At 59.3% G+C, this 18,086-nt stretch overlaps 1 protein-coding gene across 4 annotated transcripts; it reads right to left on the bottom strand.

Moving 5' to 3' along the window:
* Nucleotides 1-52: 52 nt before the first annotated feature.
* DBNL (drebrin like) lies at nt 53-16,506 on the bottom strand. 4 transcript variants are annotated; one of them, XM_074852285.1, is made up of 14 exons: nt 16,386-16,506; nt 15,427-15,482; nt 12,675-12,787; nt 12,077-12,151; nt 11,456-11,602; nt 9,546-9,623; nt 8,823-8,974; nt 7,658-7,712; nt 6,767-6,841; nt 6,556-6,658; nt 5,275-5,424; nt 3,727-3,830; nt 2,242-2,344; nt 53-1,258 (listed from the first exon to the last, which is right to left on the bottom strand). In XM_074852285.1, the coding sequence occupies exons 1-14, from the start codon at nt 16,466-16,468 to the stop codon at nt 1,119-1,121; spliced, it is 1,434 nt and encodes a 477-aa protein (XP_074708386.1). In that variant the 5' UTR covers nt 16,469-16,506; the 3' UTR covers nt 53-1,118. The 4 variants fall into 4 exon arrangements, with proteins under 4 accessions (XP_074708386.1, XP_074708389.1, XP_074708390.1 ...); XM_074852288.1 differs by lacking the exons at nt 15,427-15,482; nt 16,386-16,506 and adding an exon at nt 13,496-15,405; XM_074852289.1 differs by lacking the exons at nt 15,427-15,482; nt 16,386-16,506 and adding an exon at nt 14,659-15,405.
* Between the last annotated feature and the right edge of the window lie 1,580 nt (nt 16,507-18,086).

The following is an 18,086-nucleotide window of genomic DNA, read 5'->3' as shown; positions in this document are numbered from 1 at the left end:
ATTTCACCCCAATTTCTGCCCGGGACCGCACGGCCGGATCCTGCTGCATCCATCACCAAAGAAGAGCCCTTTTATTGTTGCTGGGAGGGACGGGGGCAGCACGGGAGGAGCGAGCGGTGGGGAAGGAGCCCACAGGACCCCGGGGGGACACGCTCAGAGCCACCGCGTCCCCCAGTGCCCACGGGAGGGGTGGGTGAGCCGGGACCCCCCGGCCCCCCCAAACCCCGTCCTCCTGCTACTTCTAAAGCAACACCGAGGGAAAAAAACTCAACAAGGGGGGGGGAAGGTGGCAGCTGGGCTGGGCTCTTCCTTGTTCACAGTGAATTTGGGGTTGATGGAGGAGGGGCGGGATCCCACGCTCACAAGTTTTGCTAAAAAAAAACCCAACCAAACCACCCACTTTGGCCCCGTTGGATCTCCTCCGCAGGGGAGCTTGCTCACACATGATTCCAACCCCCGAAGCATGGTTTAGGGAGAGGGAAGGAAGAGAAAAGCCTTCCGGTGGGGACAGCCGGGAGGAAAACACAGGGACACTCATGGCAGCCCCGGTGGGTGGTGAGCTCTGGGATGCTCGGGGAGGGGGGGGTGGCAACGCTGCAGAGCCAGGTTTCGGCTCTCCAGGTGACGTTAGACCCCGGTGAGATGCTAAAATCAACCCGGTGAGCTTTGTCAGCGAGCTGAAATGGGGAAAAGGGGTTTCTCCATGGTGGCCACACTGATTCTGAGCCCACGGGGTCGGAGGGAGCGTGGGGGGAGAGGCAACTTGTTCCCTGAAAATGCCCAGTAAGGGGTTTGTTGTCCCCTCCTTCAGCCCTGAAAGAGAATTCACACCCCAAACCAGAGGGAGGAGGGGGAGGATCAGCACTCCAGGGGCTCAGGATGGGATCGGACCCTTCACCCCGACCGAGGGCCAGCTACGGGGGACGGGAGAGGGCGGAGGAGAGCAGCGCCTGGGTCAGCCCTGCTGCTGAGGGAGCAGGGCAATGGCACTTCACTTGGAGGAAAAAAAAAAAAAAAAAAGAACTAAAAGCCACACATCGTTTGGAAGAATCAGGCTGGAGCCAAGTGCTCCCGGAGGGACGGAGCGGCTCTGGTCCCTGTGGCCCCCACCAGCCCCCTTACTCTATCAGTTCCACGTAATTAGCCGGGAACATGCCGAAGTGGCCATCGGGCCCGTAGCCACGCCACCAGCCTTCATCGATCATCTCGATGTTGGTGATGATGTTCTCCGGATCGAACGAGATCTCAGTGTCATCAGCTGGAACAAAACAAGAGCGAGGGAGGGGGTTAAAACCAACCCGACCCCCCCCCCCCGCCTGCCTCAGCCGTAGGCTGAGGCAGGCGGGGGGGGGGGGTCGGGTTGGTTTTAACCCCCTCCCACGGCCACCCCTTTGCTTAAAGCTTGTGACACAATCAGCCCCTGGGAAGACAACGGAGGGAGGACAGGGAGGAGAGCAAGAAACAGGTATTAAGGGAAAAAGAGAAGCTAACGGCTTCCTTCACTTGCTTTTTCAGCTCCAATCTGGGTGGGAGACACTTTATTTAGCACCCTGCTGTGGGCCTGCCCGGCGTGAGGGGTTGTCCCGGGTTTGGCTGGGATAGAGTTAATTTTTCTCCTTAATAGCCAGAATAGTGCTGTGGTTTGGATTCACGTGGGATTTGGAATGAGAATGCTGATAACACACGGATGGCTGGAGCTGTTGCTGAGAGATCAAGGACCCTCCAGCTCCCCATGCCCTGCCTGTACGAGGCGTACGAGAAGCCGGGAGGGGGCACGGCCGGAAGTCCAGCCCCAAATTAGCCCGTGGAATGTTCCGTGTGGTGTAAATCACGCTCCGGATATAAAGGAGGGGCAGTCGGGAAGGAGGGGGGGTCTCTCTCACTTCCAGGATTGCGCCTGCAGGATGGTGGTACTTCGGGATCACTCTCCGGGAACGGGCTGCGTATCAGTCCGCGGACTGATGAGCTTTGTGCCTTACCCCTTTGTACTTCCTATTATTGTTTTATTCTATTTCAATTATTAAACTGTTTTTATCTCAACCTACGTGTTGATCCCTCCAATTTTTACCCCCATCCTCCAGGCAGGGGAGGGCGAGCGAGCGGCTGGGTGGCGTTTGGCTGCCGGCCAGGTTTAAACCATGACAGGGGTGATGATGCCTCCAGTCCAGCTCTCTGGGGCCAGACTGGGCCCAGCAAACCCTGCCCGGTTCAGAGGGAACCCCAGAGTTCTGCAGCTCTTACCAGCCTGGTAGTCGTAGAGCGCCCGGGCACACAGCCCCTTCCCCGTCAGGTCCGGTGGCTGCTGGTACTCGACCGCGTAGTCATATTTGGCATCAACTTGATCCTTCAGGAAGAAAAGAGGCAGAAAAGTTGTTACCAGCACAAACGATGCTGCGACAGGCAGCTCGTGCTTCGTTAGCCACAGCGAGGGTCTGCGGCCCGGGGTCTCAGCACCCCAACACACGGGGTGCACATCGCCCCGCTCTGCTTCTCGCAGCCCCGCTCGGTTTCCCGGGTGGATCGGGGGGTGTTGCACCCCAGGAACTGCAGGAGAAACCAGTGGGAAGGGGGACTATGACACCGGGCAACACCCAGAGGTTTAGCTCAGCCGCCCGCCAAGCCTCAGAGAACTGTGGGCAGCAGGTCCCAGATGCTCCCCCCGGAATAAAAGCTCTGGGAAGGTCGCGCCACGTGTGTCTGCCAGGAGATAAAGGAGATGAGCGTATGAACCAGCCTCGCACCGCGGAGCGAAGGCGGCCAGAGCCCCGGTTGGACTCACAAACCGGCACCGATCCTGCCGTGCCTCCAGCCCAGCAGCCAGCACCACAACCACAAACACCAGAGACCAGCAGCAGACAACTTCTGGAAGCCAATCCCTCAGGATCTCCGCTGCAGACAGCGGTTCATCACCCCCACGTCGAGGCCTGTTGAAGCTGGACAAGCTCCAACTCCAGTTTTCCAAGTATTTCTCTAATTGCTATTTTGAGAGCTGAGCTGGCTGCTTTTTACTTTTCTTTCATAGAGAAAGGCTGAGGCAGTGGCTCAGCCCATCTCCCACTCCTTTTGAACCAACCGGGTACTTCCAGACAAATTTGAGAAGCAGAAAATTAAGTATGTTTGAAATACTTAAGTTTTTGTGAGCTGGGGGGGGGGGACAAGACAGATGAATAGAGGAGAGGAAACCAAACGGCCACCACATCTCCAAGGGAAACACTGCGGCATGACACAACCCCGCTATTAGACGCTGGAGAATCTGAGGGAGCACGCTGAGAATAGCTGGGCTTTGTCAGCTTCGCTGGGTTTGGACGTGCAAAGAAGCAGAAGAAGGAGGAGAAAACGCTTTGGCGAAGAGGCTGGTGAAAGGGTCTCCCCGTGCTCCCCCGCGGGGCTCCAGGGACGGGCAGGGACACCCGCCGGGGCACCCCGGGGTGCGGGATGGGTGAGGGGGGCTCAGCACCAGCCCCTCCCGCCGTCAGCGCTGGGGAGGGACGCAGCAGCAGCCCCTCGCCGGGTGGATGCGGCCCGAGCTCGGGGGTTTCTCACTTTCCTACTGATTTTAGCCCAGGCAGCCACGCTCTGAGCACCAGCGTGTTTGTACTCAGAGACGCTCGTAAAAGCGTTCTAGACTCATCCTAAAAGATGAGACAAAGCCGCGCTCTCGCACGAGGATCCCGGCCAGCTCTCGGGTGCCCCTCTGGGACCCTCTATCCTCCCCCCTGCACCAACCTGAGGGGGTTCTTCATAGATGGCCGAGGGGTCCGGTGGCTCTTCGTACAGATTTGCCTCTTCCCCGTGGGAAGCCGGGACAGAATTGTACCCAGAGTCTCGTCCTGCAAAAGAAACACAGGATTATCTTCACGATATCCATCACCAAAATCTCTCCCTGTCCCCTCATTCATCCAACTCCTGCTCCAAGGCTGAAGTGTCACCAAACTTCTGCTACGAGCTGAACGTCCCCCGGGTCTCCTGTCCTGCAAGAGGGGATGGGTCCCGCAACACAGACCCAGGCACGGGGCGAGCAGGGGTCTAGGGAGCGATAAAAAGGACAAGGGAGAAATCCAGGATCTCCGACGGGGAAAGGAATAAGCTTCCGAGCTGCATCTGGTGGTGAGTGGGGAAGGGTTGGCGCAGAGACTCTGGCCAAGAGCAGCATCTAGTGGTGACTGCAGCCTGGGGCCACCGGAGCTCGGCCCTCCTGGCCCGCAGCTCGGCCCTCCTGGCCCCCACCTCGGCCCTCCTGGCCCCCAGTCACTGGGGTGGACGGTGCAAAAGTGTAACAAGCTGCTCTGAAACAACGGCTGGTTTTGCTCCATCAAAGCAAATCTGTTTCTGGCTGATTGCTGAACCCAATCACTCAAAGGGTTTGTTTTTTAACCAGGTAAATTTGGACTTATTTGGGAAACAAAGAAATGGCAGCTTGGAGGTTGTTTCCCAGCTCCCACCTTCCTGAAGCAAAGCTCCAGCGCAGCCTCGGGCCGGGGCAGGGAGCAGCTTGGTGACACCACACAGCCCTTCAAGGACAAGGCAACACCTCTGTGCCACCCACAGCACCTGGGGAAACCTTCTGGATACAACCAGCCCTCCTCCAGACTTGCTCTTCCCACCCAAACCACTCCAAAGGGGCCGGGGCATCTTACCACAAGCAGAAAAAGCTCTTTGTGGCCCGGCTGCCCCTCCCTGACTTGCCCACGACGAGGGCAGCGAGGCCTGGGCGGACGGGCACTGCCAGCCCTCGCATCGCTGCACTGACAACACGCACAGACCCTCTCTGGGCTTTACTGGGATGGTGAAAATGCCCCGTCTAACTGCTAGAGCTGGCTGCTGCCCAGAGGGAAACCACTGCGTGGGGGTAGAATGTCTTCTTTGCTGGGTCTCAAAGGCATTTTGGAAAGGTCTGAGTGCAGCAGGAGGTCTGGAGAGGGGCTCTAGGGGTGCCTGTAGCTGAGTTTCAGCCTTCCAGCCAGGAGATGGCCTCATCCCCGCGGCTGCTGAACCTCCTGCTAAGCCTGAGAAGGGAAGGAAGGGACCTTTGCACCAGGCAGCAATAACTCTCCTCCTTCCCCAGCCTCAGCACCGCACTCAGCCCTTGCCATCCCCTCGGGCTGCAGACAAAGCCTGTGGGTTTCTGGCCTAAAGATCCGCTCACGCTCTGCCGAGGCACGGGAAAACAAAACAGAAACTCAGAGCCTGGCCTCAACGTGCCCATTTTTGAGGATCCTGTTTGGAAAGGCGAGGTAAAAAGCTTTGGTTGGGCGAGGAAGCAAAGCCACGCACCTGCTGCGGGTACCGGAGAGGCTGGAGGCGTCCCCCAAGCAGAGGAGGGGGCGAAGGAGGCTGGGGGAGCATCCCGGGCAGGAGAGACAGGAGAGGCAGGACTCGGCACAGAGTTCACCTCCTTCTGCAGGAAAGGGCTGCGAAGTTTGCCTAGAAAAGGAATTAAACGTGCTGCAGGAGCCAGGCAGGCATCGAGACACCCAGCCGCACGGCGACAGCCCGGTGACTCCCCAGGAATCCCAGGAGTTAGTCACCGAAGGGTGTTGTCGGGTGCTTTTCGCCTTAGGAGCCCCACTGCTCCTTATCCTCCTAAGCAGGATTTTCCAGCTTTAATCCTGGTTGGGGAAAACAAGTTTGTCTGCTGGTTACAGCAGTCGCTGCAGCCATGAAAAAAAAAAAAAAAAAAAAAAGACAAAACTGAATTTTCAGGAGGAAGAGTAGCTGGAGGACACCCCCACCCAGGCCCTGCTCTCGGGGCTCTCCACGGTGATTTTTGGAGCACCCTGAGTTTCACAGACATTCTGAGCAGCAACTGGGAGGGGTACGGTTCAAACCCCAGTACTTCCCTTTGGCAGGAGGTAACTCTTTGCTGTTATCTCCCCCATCTCTGCCTCTGAACGCAAACAAAAGCAGACTGTGGAGGCAAGCCCCACGGCACAGCAGTGAATAAGCACCAGGACTTGCCAGCCCATCCTTAGCCCGTGGGTTTTATCGGTGCCAGCGCATTTGTTTTCCTTTCCTCCATTGAAAAAACATCAAATATGAACACAAATGAGGGAAATCCTGAGGGATTTCTCACCCTCAGAAATCAGCCTCCCCCCTATTTTTAAACAGCAAGAAAGACTTTTTCACACCGTGGCATTTCATCCTGTCCCCCTGTGTGTGTGTGTGTGTCCCCGCCCCGATGGCTTGCCTATCCAAGAAAGCACATTTGGGCTCATTTCACAAAATAAAAGTGCTTATTTCAAATTAATTCAAGGTACTTTCAAGGAGGTTGAGCTGACTGAGGAGGAGACAATTCACCCAGGGATATCACGTGTTCTCAGCGACTTCCTCAGCTGGTTTCAGCTTTGGTTTTCACAGCTTCCTGGTTTCTATCTGACAGATCAGATCAGTCTCTTCTAAAGGGACACACTCTGGTTTGGTTCAGCCAGTGACAAAAATGGGGTGGAATTTATAGCAGTCAGGATAGATTGTGACAGCGGTCCCTTTCTGGCATTAATATATTTAGTTTTTAAAATGAAATTTAAGCTGCCTGACCCACGGCGCCCCGCGCCGTACCTGGCTGCGAAGGCGTCACCGCGTCCGCCGGCGCCGACTTCTCCCTCTGCTTGAAGATGTCGCGGGGGTTCACCGCCCTCTGCGCTATCAGCGACGCGGCCTCCTGAGAAGGAGAAGAGGCACCACGGCCTTGAGCCAGGGAGCAGCAGGAGGTGGGGAGCCGACCCAGCGCAGCCCCAACAGCGAAGCGCTCGGGCTCCCGGCAGCGTACCTGGGCTTTCTCCACCGATTCGCTCCTCTTGAAGCCCTTCCGCTGCCTGGCCTCGTACTCCTCCGCTTGCTCCTTCTGCAGCACAAGAGAGTGTCTGCTACAGCCCCCTCCTTCCCCATCCAGCCCCCAGGACCAGCGAAATGGGAACACGGCGATGGAGGGTGAATGGGGAGGAAACTCCCTGGATCTGGGAGGGAGACGGAGGTTTGCTGGGCTGAGGATAAGGTTTTGGTTTCCTCCAGTGTCCCCAGGCTCTGCCCTGGGAAGAGTTAAACTCTGCTTTCCCCAGGGGCTGTGCTGGACCGGCCATCAGGAGTGTGCAGCCAGTGAGAAGAATCCCAGAACCATCTGGGTTGGAAAAGCCCTTGAAGCTCCTCCAGCCCCACCATGAACCTCACCCTGACCGTTCCCAACTCCACCAGATCCCTCAGCGCTGGCTCAACCCGACTCTTCAACCCCTCCAGGGATGGGGACTCCCCCCCTGCCCTGGGCAGCCCATTCCAACGCCCAACAGCCCCTTCTGCAAAGAAATCCTTCCTAAGAGCCAGTCTGACCCTGCCCTGGCGCAGCTTGAGGCCATTCCCTCTTGGCCTGGCACTTGTTACTTCATTAAAGAGACTATAAAGAGATATAAAGTGAGATCCAACAAAATCGAGGATGGAGCAAGAGATGTGGAGGACCAGCCCGTGGCACCTCTACTGCCAGAGCGTGTCCGTGGGTCTTTCCACGTCCCCCACCTGCCACCCCAGGGATGCCCGGGGATGCCTGGGGTGCTCCTCCATCACCCTCCTGCCTCTGCCCGCAGCCTGCTCTGCACCACGGCACCCTGTCCTGTCCGTCACGGGGGATGCGTGACGAAACCTCGCCACAGGGGACGCCGCTGAAGCTCACCCATTGCTGCTGCTCCTTGTCCCTGTTCTCTGCCTCCTGCTGCTGCTGGAGTCTTCTGTAGTGACAAATGACAAATCGGGATTAAAGAACAGGTAGGACAAGTGGTTTGCTCTGCACAGGGCTGCTCTAGGACCTCACCCTACTGCAGCTACATGAGGAAGACCAGAGGAAGGACATGCCCTCTCACCTCTGGGGTCAGATGAGGAGCCACAGGCCACCCCCAGGAGCTGTGCAGGGAGCAAGGAGAGAGGGGCAGAGCACCAGGAGCTGCTTCAAATAGGACCAAACTGGGGAAACCTCTTCCTTTAAGGGATGGACAAGAGCATCCGGCACAGAGGCGCCGGGCAGACTTCCCCATCTGCGCTCGAAACAGGAAGGCAGTGCCCACTGCTGCAGGCAGAAGCGAGTTCCACCACCTAACAGGGGTCACGCCAGGCTCGGAGAGGAAGGAAATCAGCACAATGCAGGTCACTGCACACACCGCCTCCTCTCTGCAGGGCTCAGAGCCCTCCACCAGCCAGTCTGGACCTGCAGCACCCCAGGAATGGTGGCCACAGGGTTCAGCGACATGTTTCAGAAGCATCCTGCAAGGTGCTTGCTGCTGGGGCGGGATCCACAGGCAGGGAGACCCACGGATGATGGTGGACAAGCAGCCAAGCCAGGGAGAAGATGCTCTCTCCAACCCAGGGGCTTGCTGGGGGGGGGACACGCAGCTGGAGGAGCCCAGATCAGCTGGGCCAAACCTCCACCACTGCTCCGGGAAGGTGAGCGAAGGCAAACCCAGCTCATTCACTTGCTGGCAGGAGCGGGGGGCTATCAGGAGCATCGGTCCCACGGATCGTGGTGCCCGAGGGCAGCGTGTCACGGGGGCGGCTGGGCTGAGCCTGCCCCAGCGCAAGCCGAGGCAGATCCCCTCCACATTTGCTGCCTTCAAGGGGGTTTCCTGGAATTGCAGCGATGGCAGCAGCAGGGAACACACGGACACGATCCGCTGCTCCCCGAGGAACAACGCTCCGCTGGCAGCGCAGGGGCTGGAGCGGGGACAGCAGCTCGGGAAGAGGTGATGACAAGGACACATGGCACCACCGAGAGCAAAGCCGAGATCCCGGAGAGCGGGACGGGCTCTGGGCATCGTTACAAACACTTGCCCGTGGCAGGGACTCACTTCTGGGCTTCGATTTCGTTGGATCTCGCTTTATATCTCTGTTCTCGTCCGGCGGCTTCCTGCAGCTCCCGCTCCCGACGCTCCCTCTCTAGCCGCTGCCGCTCCTCCTCCGCTCTCCTCTTCTCCTCCAGCCGGCGGTTTTCTTCATCTTTCTAATGGGAGACGTGCAACAAGTCGTGGGTTTAATCCTGCCAGCTCTGAGAAACCCCCCAGCTCTCCGCACGCCGCGCTGTGCAGCACGGCAGGTCTCCTGGCAGCTCCCAGGGCTCACGGCGCCCGTGACGCTTCCGCAGCCTGAAGTTTCACGCGCTATTGCTAAACCACGGTAAAACCCCGGTGTAAAGCAACCTGAGTGGGAAGGAAATAGAGAGCAGACTTGTGCTGCCCGAGAGCTGCCTTCACAAAGGTCAAAAACCCGCCCCCTCACCCAAATGGTGTTTGACAGCCCCCCGGAGCCCAGCCCTCTCCCCCTGCGCCTGCCCCAGCAGCCCTGAGCTGAATTAAGATGACATAAAAAGCATCTTCCTCTTCAAGACCAATTTCCTCCTCTCCTCGCACCCTGCAGCCAGCCCAGCTCCACGCTGCTTGAGGTCTGGATCCCTGACTCCGGGCAGGAGAGCCCAGGTTGGAGAGGGAGGAGGCAGACGGAGAGAAATCTCCAGCTACATCCAAATGCCTCATCCTCCTCGTGCCTGGCTGCAGAAGAGAAGCGGCCGCACTCACCTCAGCTTTGGCCCAGAAATTATCTTTATTGACTCTCTTGATTTCAGACATTGCATTCGTCTTCTGGTAGACAGAGCCCTGGGGGGAGGCAGAAGGTGGCACGTGTGAGCAGTAGTCATTGAGCAATCACAATTTTTGGATTTCTCTGCAGAAATGTGTCCTCGTGGCTTTCTGACAGCTTTCTCCTGCTGCTACGGGACTGGCCGGACCCTCTTTGCCTTCCCCTGGCAGAGGGCACCCAGCCCCACGTGGCCAAGGGCCAGCAGGCTGGGTTGAAAGGGTCAACAGAAGATATTTACAGAATCTCAGAATCCTCTCAGTTGGAAAAGCCCTTGAAGCTCCTCCAGCCCCACCATGAACCTCACCCTGACCGTTCCCAACTCCACCAGATCCCTCAGCGCTGGCTCAACCCGACTCTTCAACCCCTCCAGGGATGGGGACTCCCCCCCTGCCCTGGGCAGCCCATTCCAACGCCCAACAGCCCCTTCTGCAAAGAAATCCTTCCTAAGAGCCAGTCTGACCCTGCCCTGGCGCAGCTTGAGGCCATTCCCTCTTGGCCTGCCGCTGGTTCCTTGGCTCAAGAGACTCATCCCCCCTCTCTGCACCCTCCTTTCAGGGAGTTGCAGAGGGCCATGAGGTCTCCCCTCAGCCTCCTCTTCTCCACACTAAACCCCCCCAGTTCCCTCAGCCGCTCCCCATCAGACCTGTGCTCCAGACCCTGCACCAGCTCCGTTGCCCTTCTCTGGACACGCTCGAGTCATTCAAGGGCCTTTTTGGAGTGAGGGGCCCAAAACTGAACCCACTCATCGAGGGGCGGCCTCACCAGTGCCGAGCCCAGGGGTCAGATCCCTTCCCTGTCCCTGCTGGCCACGCCAGGGCTGGTACAGCCAGGATGCCATTGGCCTGCTTGGTCACCTGGGCACACTGCTGGCTTCATTTAGCATGAAGAAGAAAAAATAGACACTTTGTGATAGAATATAAGAGCAAAACCAGCATGGTCCCATGTTCAGCACAGTCTGTGACTTTTTAGAAGTTACTATAACCCGATGCTTTGCCCCAGACTTTAAAGAAGGGCTGGCTGCAGCCCAGCGATGTGCGTTGCCAAAACTGGGGACTTTCAATATGGTTTTGCTCTTGCCTCAAGCAAAGATCGAGTCGCTAAAGCCCTGCAGAGCCCAGGCTGGAGCAGCAGCAAAGAAGTGACCAGGGCACATGGGGACATGGCACTGCCACACCAAAGCAGGGCCGGGGGGAGAGCAAGGGCCTTGCACAGCTCAGGTTTGCTTTTGACCCCCATCTCAGAGCAGAGTCAAGTGATTCAGTCAGAGAGCACATGCAGCTGAGCTGTTTCTTTGTACAGCTGAGAAACCTCATTGCTGGGGGGGGGGGCGGTGTTAAAAAAACCTTCCTACAGAACATTTCCATGCAGACAGAAAGGAAGTTGCTGAGAGCTCCGGCCTCAACACTTCGCAGCAGTGGGGGAAGCTCAGTTTTTGTTTGCAAGCAGGTCAAAACGCTGCTGCATCAACACATCTTGTTCCCAGTCCCTTGGCTGCTCTTGCAGAAGCCCCAGACCCCACAGATAATCTGCAGATTTGAAAAGCTGGAGCTTTTGTGTCTCTAAAAACCTGAATAGAACTGGGGGGGAATCGCTACTACTTAATAAAATGGTTGGGGCTAAGGAGAGGAGAGCTCAGGCTTTCTGTTTGCTGCAAGGACATCTCAACTCTGCCACCACCCGCTCGTGCCCCGATTCACTCTGCAATGTGAGAGAGGAACCAGCCCTGGGAAAAATCATCGGTCAAAACACGGGGAACCCCTTTCACCACAGGGTGACAGCGGTCCCCGACTCTGCCCCTGCCCAGCTGCGAGCCCAGAGGGACCAGAAAACCCCAACGGAGTCAACTCACCACGGGAGCTTGAGGGCCCGCGTCCTGGAACTTGCTGCTCTCCTTGTGGAAGTTGTAGTTGGCCCCAGAGGCCTTGGCAACCTTCTCCATGATGAGTTCAGGCTCCACGTCCTCCTCCGCACGAGCGTTGATGGTGACATGAGCCCCCTGAGCAGGGAGAAAGCCAGCACAGGAGTGAGACAGCAGCTCTAGAAGCCACTAAACCCGCCACGCTGCTCTGATAGGTCCTATCTGTGCTCCCAGAGCTCCCGAGGGAAGGAAAGGGCTCAGGTGAGGAAGAGAGGTGAGTGGCCACTCTAAGATAACACAACGCTGGGAAAGCAAATGTTCCTTGGGGGAGAATGAGGCTTGTTTCACCTCCTCTGCAGTCTCCACAGCTATTTTTGACTGCAAGAGGTTTGTGTTGCTAATCAGCCTCTGAAACGCACGCCCGGGCTATCCTACAGCGCAGGGAGTATCGAGTGCCGGGGCAGCGCTGCCCAACCTCTCCTGCCCACAGTCCTGCCTGCAAACAGGCGCCTCTGTGCCACCCCAAAGAGCAGCGTGAGCCACGCAGGATGTGGGTACCCTAACCCAGAGCCCCCCCAATCCGGGGAGGACACAACTAAAAGAGGACCAGACCTTTAGGAAGTTTGCTACAGTGCTGACGTGGTTGGCGCAGGCTCCTTTTCTCACGTCGTTCACGCCTTCACCAGTCTGCAAAGAGAAACCACAGGCACCTGCTTATCAAAGACCCATCCCAGGCTGGTTTTATGGCAGCAGCACCTTGACCGGGGCTTCACCAGGGGTTACTGCGTGGAAGAAGAGTCAGCTCTGCAGCAAGCACTGCTCAGAGGGACATGGGGAGCCGCCTGCCCGGGGACCACGGCCACACCACGAGGGCTCAGGCTCCTGCTCATCCTCAAGGACTTCATCCAACCCACCCTAGATGGGTTCAGAGCCACTGATCAGCAGTGCTGCCGCCAGCCGAGCGAGCTACGTGGCCAAAGAGATGCAAGAATCCTCCCAACCTCCGTTTGCCTGAGCCCGTGGGGTTTGGACTACGCACCCACAGCAGTGGGCGCGGAACGTCCTCGGTACTGCAGCTTGAGGGAGGGGATTCAACGTGCTGGCTGCCGAGCGTTCGGCAACTACGGTTCAAGAGAGGATTGATGGGAGAAACAGGGGTTTATCTCCACCAGGTCCCTCCTAGGAAAGAGAGAGGCCTGTCCCCACTCACCCAGTTGACGAGGACGTATTTGGGCAGGCCGGAGTTGGGATCCTTCACCCTGCAGAAGGCATACATCACCTTCCCGCTGTTGAGCTCCTCCACCATCTCCTCCAGGCCACCATCTGCCCCAGGAGAGAAAGGAGAGGGTGTAAGACAAGCAGATCACACACATGTGGTGGGAACAGCCAAGCCTGCAGAGTGTTAAGAAATAGATGAAAATCTCTCTTTTTTAATGATTCACAGAATCCTCCGGGTTGGAAAAGCCCTTGAAGCTCCTCCAGCCCAACCGTTAACCCAGCACTGACCGTTCCCAACTCCACCAGATCCCTCAGCGCTGGCTCAACCCGACTCTTCAACCCCTCCAGGGATGGGGACTCCCCCCCTGCCCTGGGCAGCCCATTCCAACGCCCAACAACCCCTTCTGCAAAGAAATCCTTCCTAAGAGCCAGTCTGACCCTGCCCTGGCGCAGCTTGAGGCCATTCCCTCTTGGCCTGCCACTGGTTCCTTGGCTCAAGAGACTCCTCCCCCCTCTCTGCACCCTCCTTTCAGGGAGTTGCAGAGGGCCAGGAGGTCTCCCCTCAGCCTCCTCTTCTCCACACTAAACCCCCCCAGGTCCCTCAGCCGCTCCCCATCAGACCTGTGCTCCAGACCCTGCACCAGCTCCGTTGCCCTTCTCTGGACACGCTCGAGTCATTCAATGGCCTTTTTGGAGTGAGGGGCCCAAAACTGAACCCACTCATCGAGGTGCGGCCTCACCAGTGCCGAGCACAGGGGTCAGATCCCTTCCCTGTCCCTGCTGGCCACGCCAGGGCTGGTACAAGAATCCCACCTTCTAAGTCCGTCAGCGGCTGCGACAAGCCCTGCTTCGTCAAACGGGAAGTAGGAAGAAACCGAGAGGCTGGTGCAGGGTAAGGTCACGCTCACCGACCGTAGGAGGAAACTCCTGCTCACGCTTTCCTTGCTGCTCTTAAACCCACGGGGCCCCTCCAGGCAGGTCTTTGCAGGGGCAGCTCTCAGCTACGAGCTCGGGGTTGAAGGAGGAGAGCCCACCTCTGCACAGAGGAAAAAAACTTGTGCAGGGCTCAGCAGAGGGGCTGTGCAAGACAGGCGAGCGATGGGAAGTGCTGTGTTGCCCCACGAACCGCAGCATCGCTCCCGCTAGAAGCGTATGCCAAAAAACTACCAGAAAAGGAGGAAAAACGCAAATACATGCGCTCTCATTTCAAAAGAATTCCCACAGACCACGATTCCTCCTACTTTGGTTTGTCTGACCCCTGAAAAGCAGAAAACAAGCTCCTGCTCACCATCAAACACCGGCAGCAACTGCACAGCCGAGTCTGTTTTGCTCTGCACTGCAGCAGGACCCGAGATCGTTTTCTTCTCCACTATTAAATATTTATGCTTCGGCTCTAAATTTGGCACGGTGGTTTCTAAGCCTGACAGAAAAGTTTAAGGCTGGAAGTCTGAAGCCAGTCGGCTGACAGGAGCCCTCGCTGGGCGCTGGGCGGGCCCCGGGACTGCGTGTGTGCCGGGTCAATGTTTAACCCGGCGGTGGTGGGTATGGAAGGACACAAAGGGAAGTGCTGGGAGGAGCAGAGCTCTGCGGAGAGGTCGGGGCTCCGCTAACAGGGAGCGGCAGTTACGCTGCGCCTAACTAAGCGGGGTCCAGCATAAAAACCACACGGGCACTTATAATTTACAGCAAAAACTCAGCAAGGAGCTAACACCTGTGACAGCCCTCAATTCAGATCTCTCTTCCACACAACCCTAACTCTTGGAAAGCAGCAAATCCACATCTCGGCCCCACTGACAGTCCGCTCTAGCGCAGATCCGGTGCTCAGGGGGTCACATCCTCTGCAGCCTCCCCGAGGCTCCCCGCAGCCCTCGTCTGCAGCTCAGGCAGAGCTTTTTGCTGGACAAAAGGCCCCAGCACCAAAGCACCCACAACACAGACTTCGTTGGACCCTGCAAAGCTGCCCAGAAACACCTCACCTGACCGCCGAGCTCCGTGCGTTGCGAGAAACACTTGCAAATGAGAAAGGCAGCCGGCGAGAAAACGCAGCCGAGCGCTGGAGGATGCAAATCGAGAGAGCGGAGAAACCTGCCTGGATGCGTTGCTTTCTAACAGCTTTAGCTTTGCATCGAGAAGCAGTTGTGTGGGAATCGGCAGCCAGATAAAAAAGAAAAAAGTCCCATGAAATGGGGAACCAAAGAAAGAAGAAGCACTTTAGCAGCAGCAAGCTGGAATCACCAGCCTGAGAAACCCGGCTTTGAAGTGCTTCGTGGTCCTGCATCTTGTGTCCGGCCAGCTGGGATCTAAAATACTTCAGGACTGCAAAGAGGTACAAGGACCTGAACTTTGGATCCTTTGGAAAAGAGGAAAACAATAAGGAAGGCAGAGCCACGCATGCGCCTCTCTCACCTGCCACCGAGACTCTTCTCTATTTTCCGTACTCAGAAACTGCACCAAACACCCCAGCACGTGCTCTCACCCTCGTTCCACCCCTGAGGCCACCCCCCGCCAGCACCGAGGGGCCGGAACAGGCTCAGGGATTAAAAAAAAAAATAAATCCCCCTTTACTGAGGGCGAGGGAGCCAGCACCGTCTCCCACCACTGGAGCTGTTGCAGGCGGAGGCTGGATGCCACCAGAAACACCGAGTGACAAAAGCCAGCCGGACCTCGTGAGCTGAGCCCTGCAAACGGCCCCAGACGCGGCTGGCGGCGCCAGGAGAGGGGGGGACGGTCCCTAACACGCTCACCTCCGCAGCCGGCCACTCGCAGGTCATTGCTGTTGCCTTCATAGGTGAACAGAGCCCTAAAATAAAGCCAGAAGTGAAGGTTTTATCCAGCTTGCCCCAAACCTCACACCCGGTCAGCATCTCCTCTCCTGCAGCAACTCCTCCAGACCCTCTGCAGCGCACCCCAAAAACTCCCCCGTGCTCATGGTGCCCATCCAGGGTGTGCACACGCCCCTGATACCCCCGACACACACAGCCCCATAGGGCCCCCCACCCCCCACCCCAGAGACTTCCTGATCCCCCCTATACACCCCTGATCCCCCCAGACACCCCACACCCACCCCACACCCACCCCACACCCCTGATCCCCCCAGACACCCCACACCCACCCCACACCCACCCCACACCCCTGATCCCCCCAGACACCCCACACCCACCCCACACCCCTGATCCCCTCCTATACACCCCACACCCACCCCCCAGACACCCCACACCCCTGATCCCCCCTATATACCCCACAGACACCCCCACGCCCTGATCTCTACATCTCCCACCCCCCCCACTTCCCCTACACACCCCACACCTCCACTCCAGACACCCCCACACCTCTGATCCCTCCTCTACACCCCACATCCCCCCCAGACACCCCCACACCCTCTGATTGATCCCTTCCACCCCACACCCCCACCCAGCCCTAAATGTCCCCCTATACACCCCACACACACCCCCAACCCCACCCCAGACACCCCCACACATCCCGGTTTCGCTTCTCACCCCCCCCATCCCCACCCCACCCCCTCAGATCCCCCCTGCACCCCCCAGACTCCCACCCCAGACCCCCCGATACCCCCCTATATACCCCCCCAACACCCCCCCAGCCCCCCCAGCCCCCCGGCACCCCCCAACCTTCCCTCGCAGGCCCTCCCCCACCCCCATGGCCTATTCCCCCCCCTCTCTCCCACCGCCCCCCCGCCCCTCACCAGTCGGTGGGGCTCCCCGCCGCCACCACCCGCCCGTAGGCCTCCTGCAGCGCCCGCCCGTTCTTGCTGAGGTTCAGCGCCATGGCAGCGCCCGCTCCCGGCCCGCCCCGCGCCGCGCCGCCGCCACCGCCGCCCGGCCCGCCCCGGGACCGCCCCCCGCCTCATCGACCGCCCCGGGACCGCCCCCCGCCTCACCGACCGCCCCGGGACCGCCCCAGGCCCACTCCCCGCCTCACCGACCGCCTCGGGACCGCCCCGGGCCCACCCCGCGCCTCACCGACCGCCCCGGGACCGCCCCGGGCCCACCCACCGCCCCACCGACCGCCCTGGGACCGCCCCGGGCCCACCCACCGCCCCACCGACCGCCCCGGCACGGCCTCGGGCCCGCCCCCCGCCTTACCGACCGCCCCGGGCACGCCTCGGACCCACTCCCCGCCTCACCGACCGCCCCGGGCCCGCCCCTCCCGCACTACCGGGGCCGCCTCACGACCTGCCCCGCCCCAGGGCCGCTACGCCCCGCCCCTTTATCGCCTCGTCACGCCCCCTTGCCGCCAAGCCACGCCCCATTGCCACCAAGTCACTCCCATTGCCTCTAAGCCACGCCCCATTGCCGATAACCACACCCCCTTGTCGCTAAGCCACGCCCCCTTCCCGCTAAACCACTCTGTGCCGCTAAACCACGTCCCTTGTCGCTAAGCCACGCCCCCTTGCGTTGCTCCGCCCCTCAACCACAACGCCCCGCCCCCGAGACACCCAGACAACACCCCCCGACGGCCCATGTGGGCGCCCCCCCCCCCCCAAAATTCCAGGGGGTCTAACGCAGCCCCCCCCCAGTGCAGCCCCGCCCCCCTCGCCTCTGGGTGGAGAAAATCTGGATTTCCGTGGATTTCCCCCATTTCCCAACCCGGAGCTTTTTGGGGTGCAAATGTGCCTCGATTTTACCCCAAATCATCAAAATTCTGGTTTTTTTGGGGGGGGAAACGCCTGAGTTTTGGGCTCAGAAAGAGGAATATTTTTGCAGATTTTCCCCTGCTGGGTATGGGAGGGTCCCTCTCCTTCCCCTTCCCCCCCCCCACGAAGAGTCACCCCAAAAATTAGGCGCTGTGGGAACGACAGGGGGGTTCAGGCAGGACCAAAATTGCCCTTTTTCTGCTGTTGAGCTAAAAAAAAGCCCCCCCGTGGGGATGACCGTCCCCCCACCCCCGCCCCGCAGTTGCTGGGGGGGGGATGTCCTCAGCTGTAATTATCGGGGGGGGGTAGGGGGGATAAGGACCCCACGCACGGAGGTTTCGAGGCCGATGCCCCCCTCCAGCAGCCCGGGGGGAGGGGGTCCCACCCGGGGGGGGGGTCCCACCCCCCGTCCATGCCACCTCGCCTTAAATTTGGGAAGGGAGGGGACGAGATGGGGAGAGCTGGTCCCCCGAGCTGTGCCAAAAAATCCCCGGGGGGTTGGAGTTGGGGGGTCAAGAGGTGCCCCGGGGGGGGGGGACGGGGGGCCAGGGGGGTGCCTGACCTCGCTGGGGGGGGGTGGGGGGGTGTGAAGATGCTCCCCACCAGGCAGGGCTGGATGCCCCCAGCATGTGCTAATGGGCCATTTGCAGCTCGTCCCCCTCCACCCCGACCCTGCCCCAGGGCCAACCCCGCCCCCCCCCCAAAAGAAACCCACCCCCCCTCCCCCGGAGCCCAGCCCCGAGCCAGCCG

This window comes from Strix uralensis, chromosome 28, assembly GCF_047716275.1.
Source record: "Strix uralensis isolate ZFMK-TIS-50842 chromosome 28, bStrUra1, whole genome shotgun sequence".
Classification (NCBI taxonomy): domain Eukaryota; kingdom Metazoa; phylum Chordata; class Aves; order Strigiformes; family Strigidae; genus Strix; species Strix uralensis.
The sequence above is the reverse complement of the archived record's forward strand: the minus strand, read 5'-3'. Positions and strand labels throughout refer to the sequence as shown.

What these genes read in the sequence shown, in the direction of transcription:
- DBNL (XM_074852285.1), bottom strand. Translation starts at nt 16,468, where the DNA reads ATGGCGCTGAACCTCAGCAAGAACGGGCGGGCGCTGCAGGAGGCCTAC. An exon ending in AATACGTCCTCGTCAACTGG is followed by an intron (nt 12,152 to 12,674) that starts GTGAGTGGGGAC and finishes TTCTCTTTGCAG; the next exon opens with ACTGGTGAAGGCGTGAACGA. An exon ending in CTGTAGCAAACTTCCTAAAG is followed by an intron (nt 11,603 to 12,076) that starts GTCTGGTCCTCT and finishes CTCCCTGCTCAG; the next exon opens with GGGGCTCATGTCACCATCAA.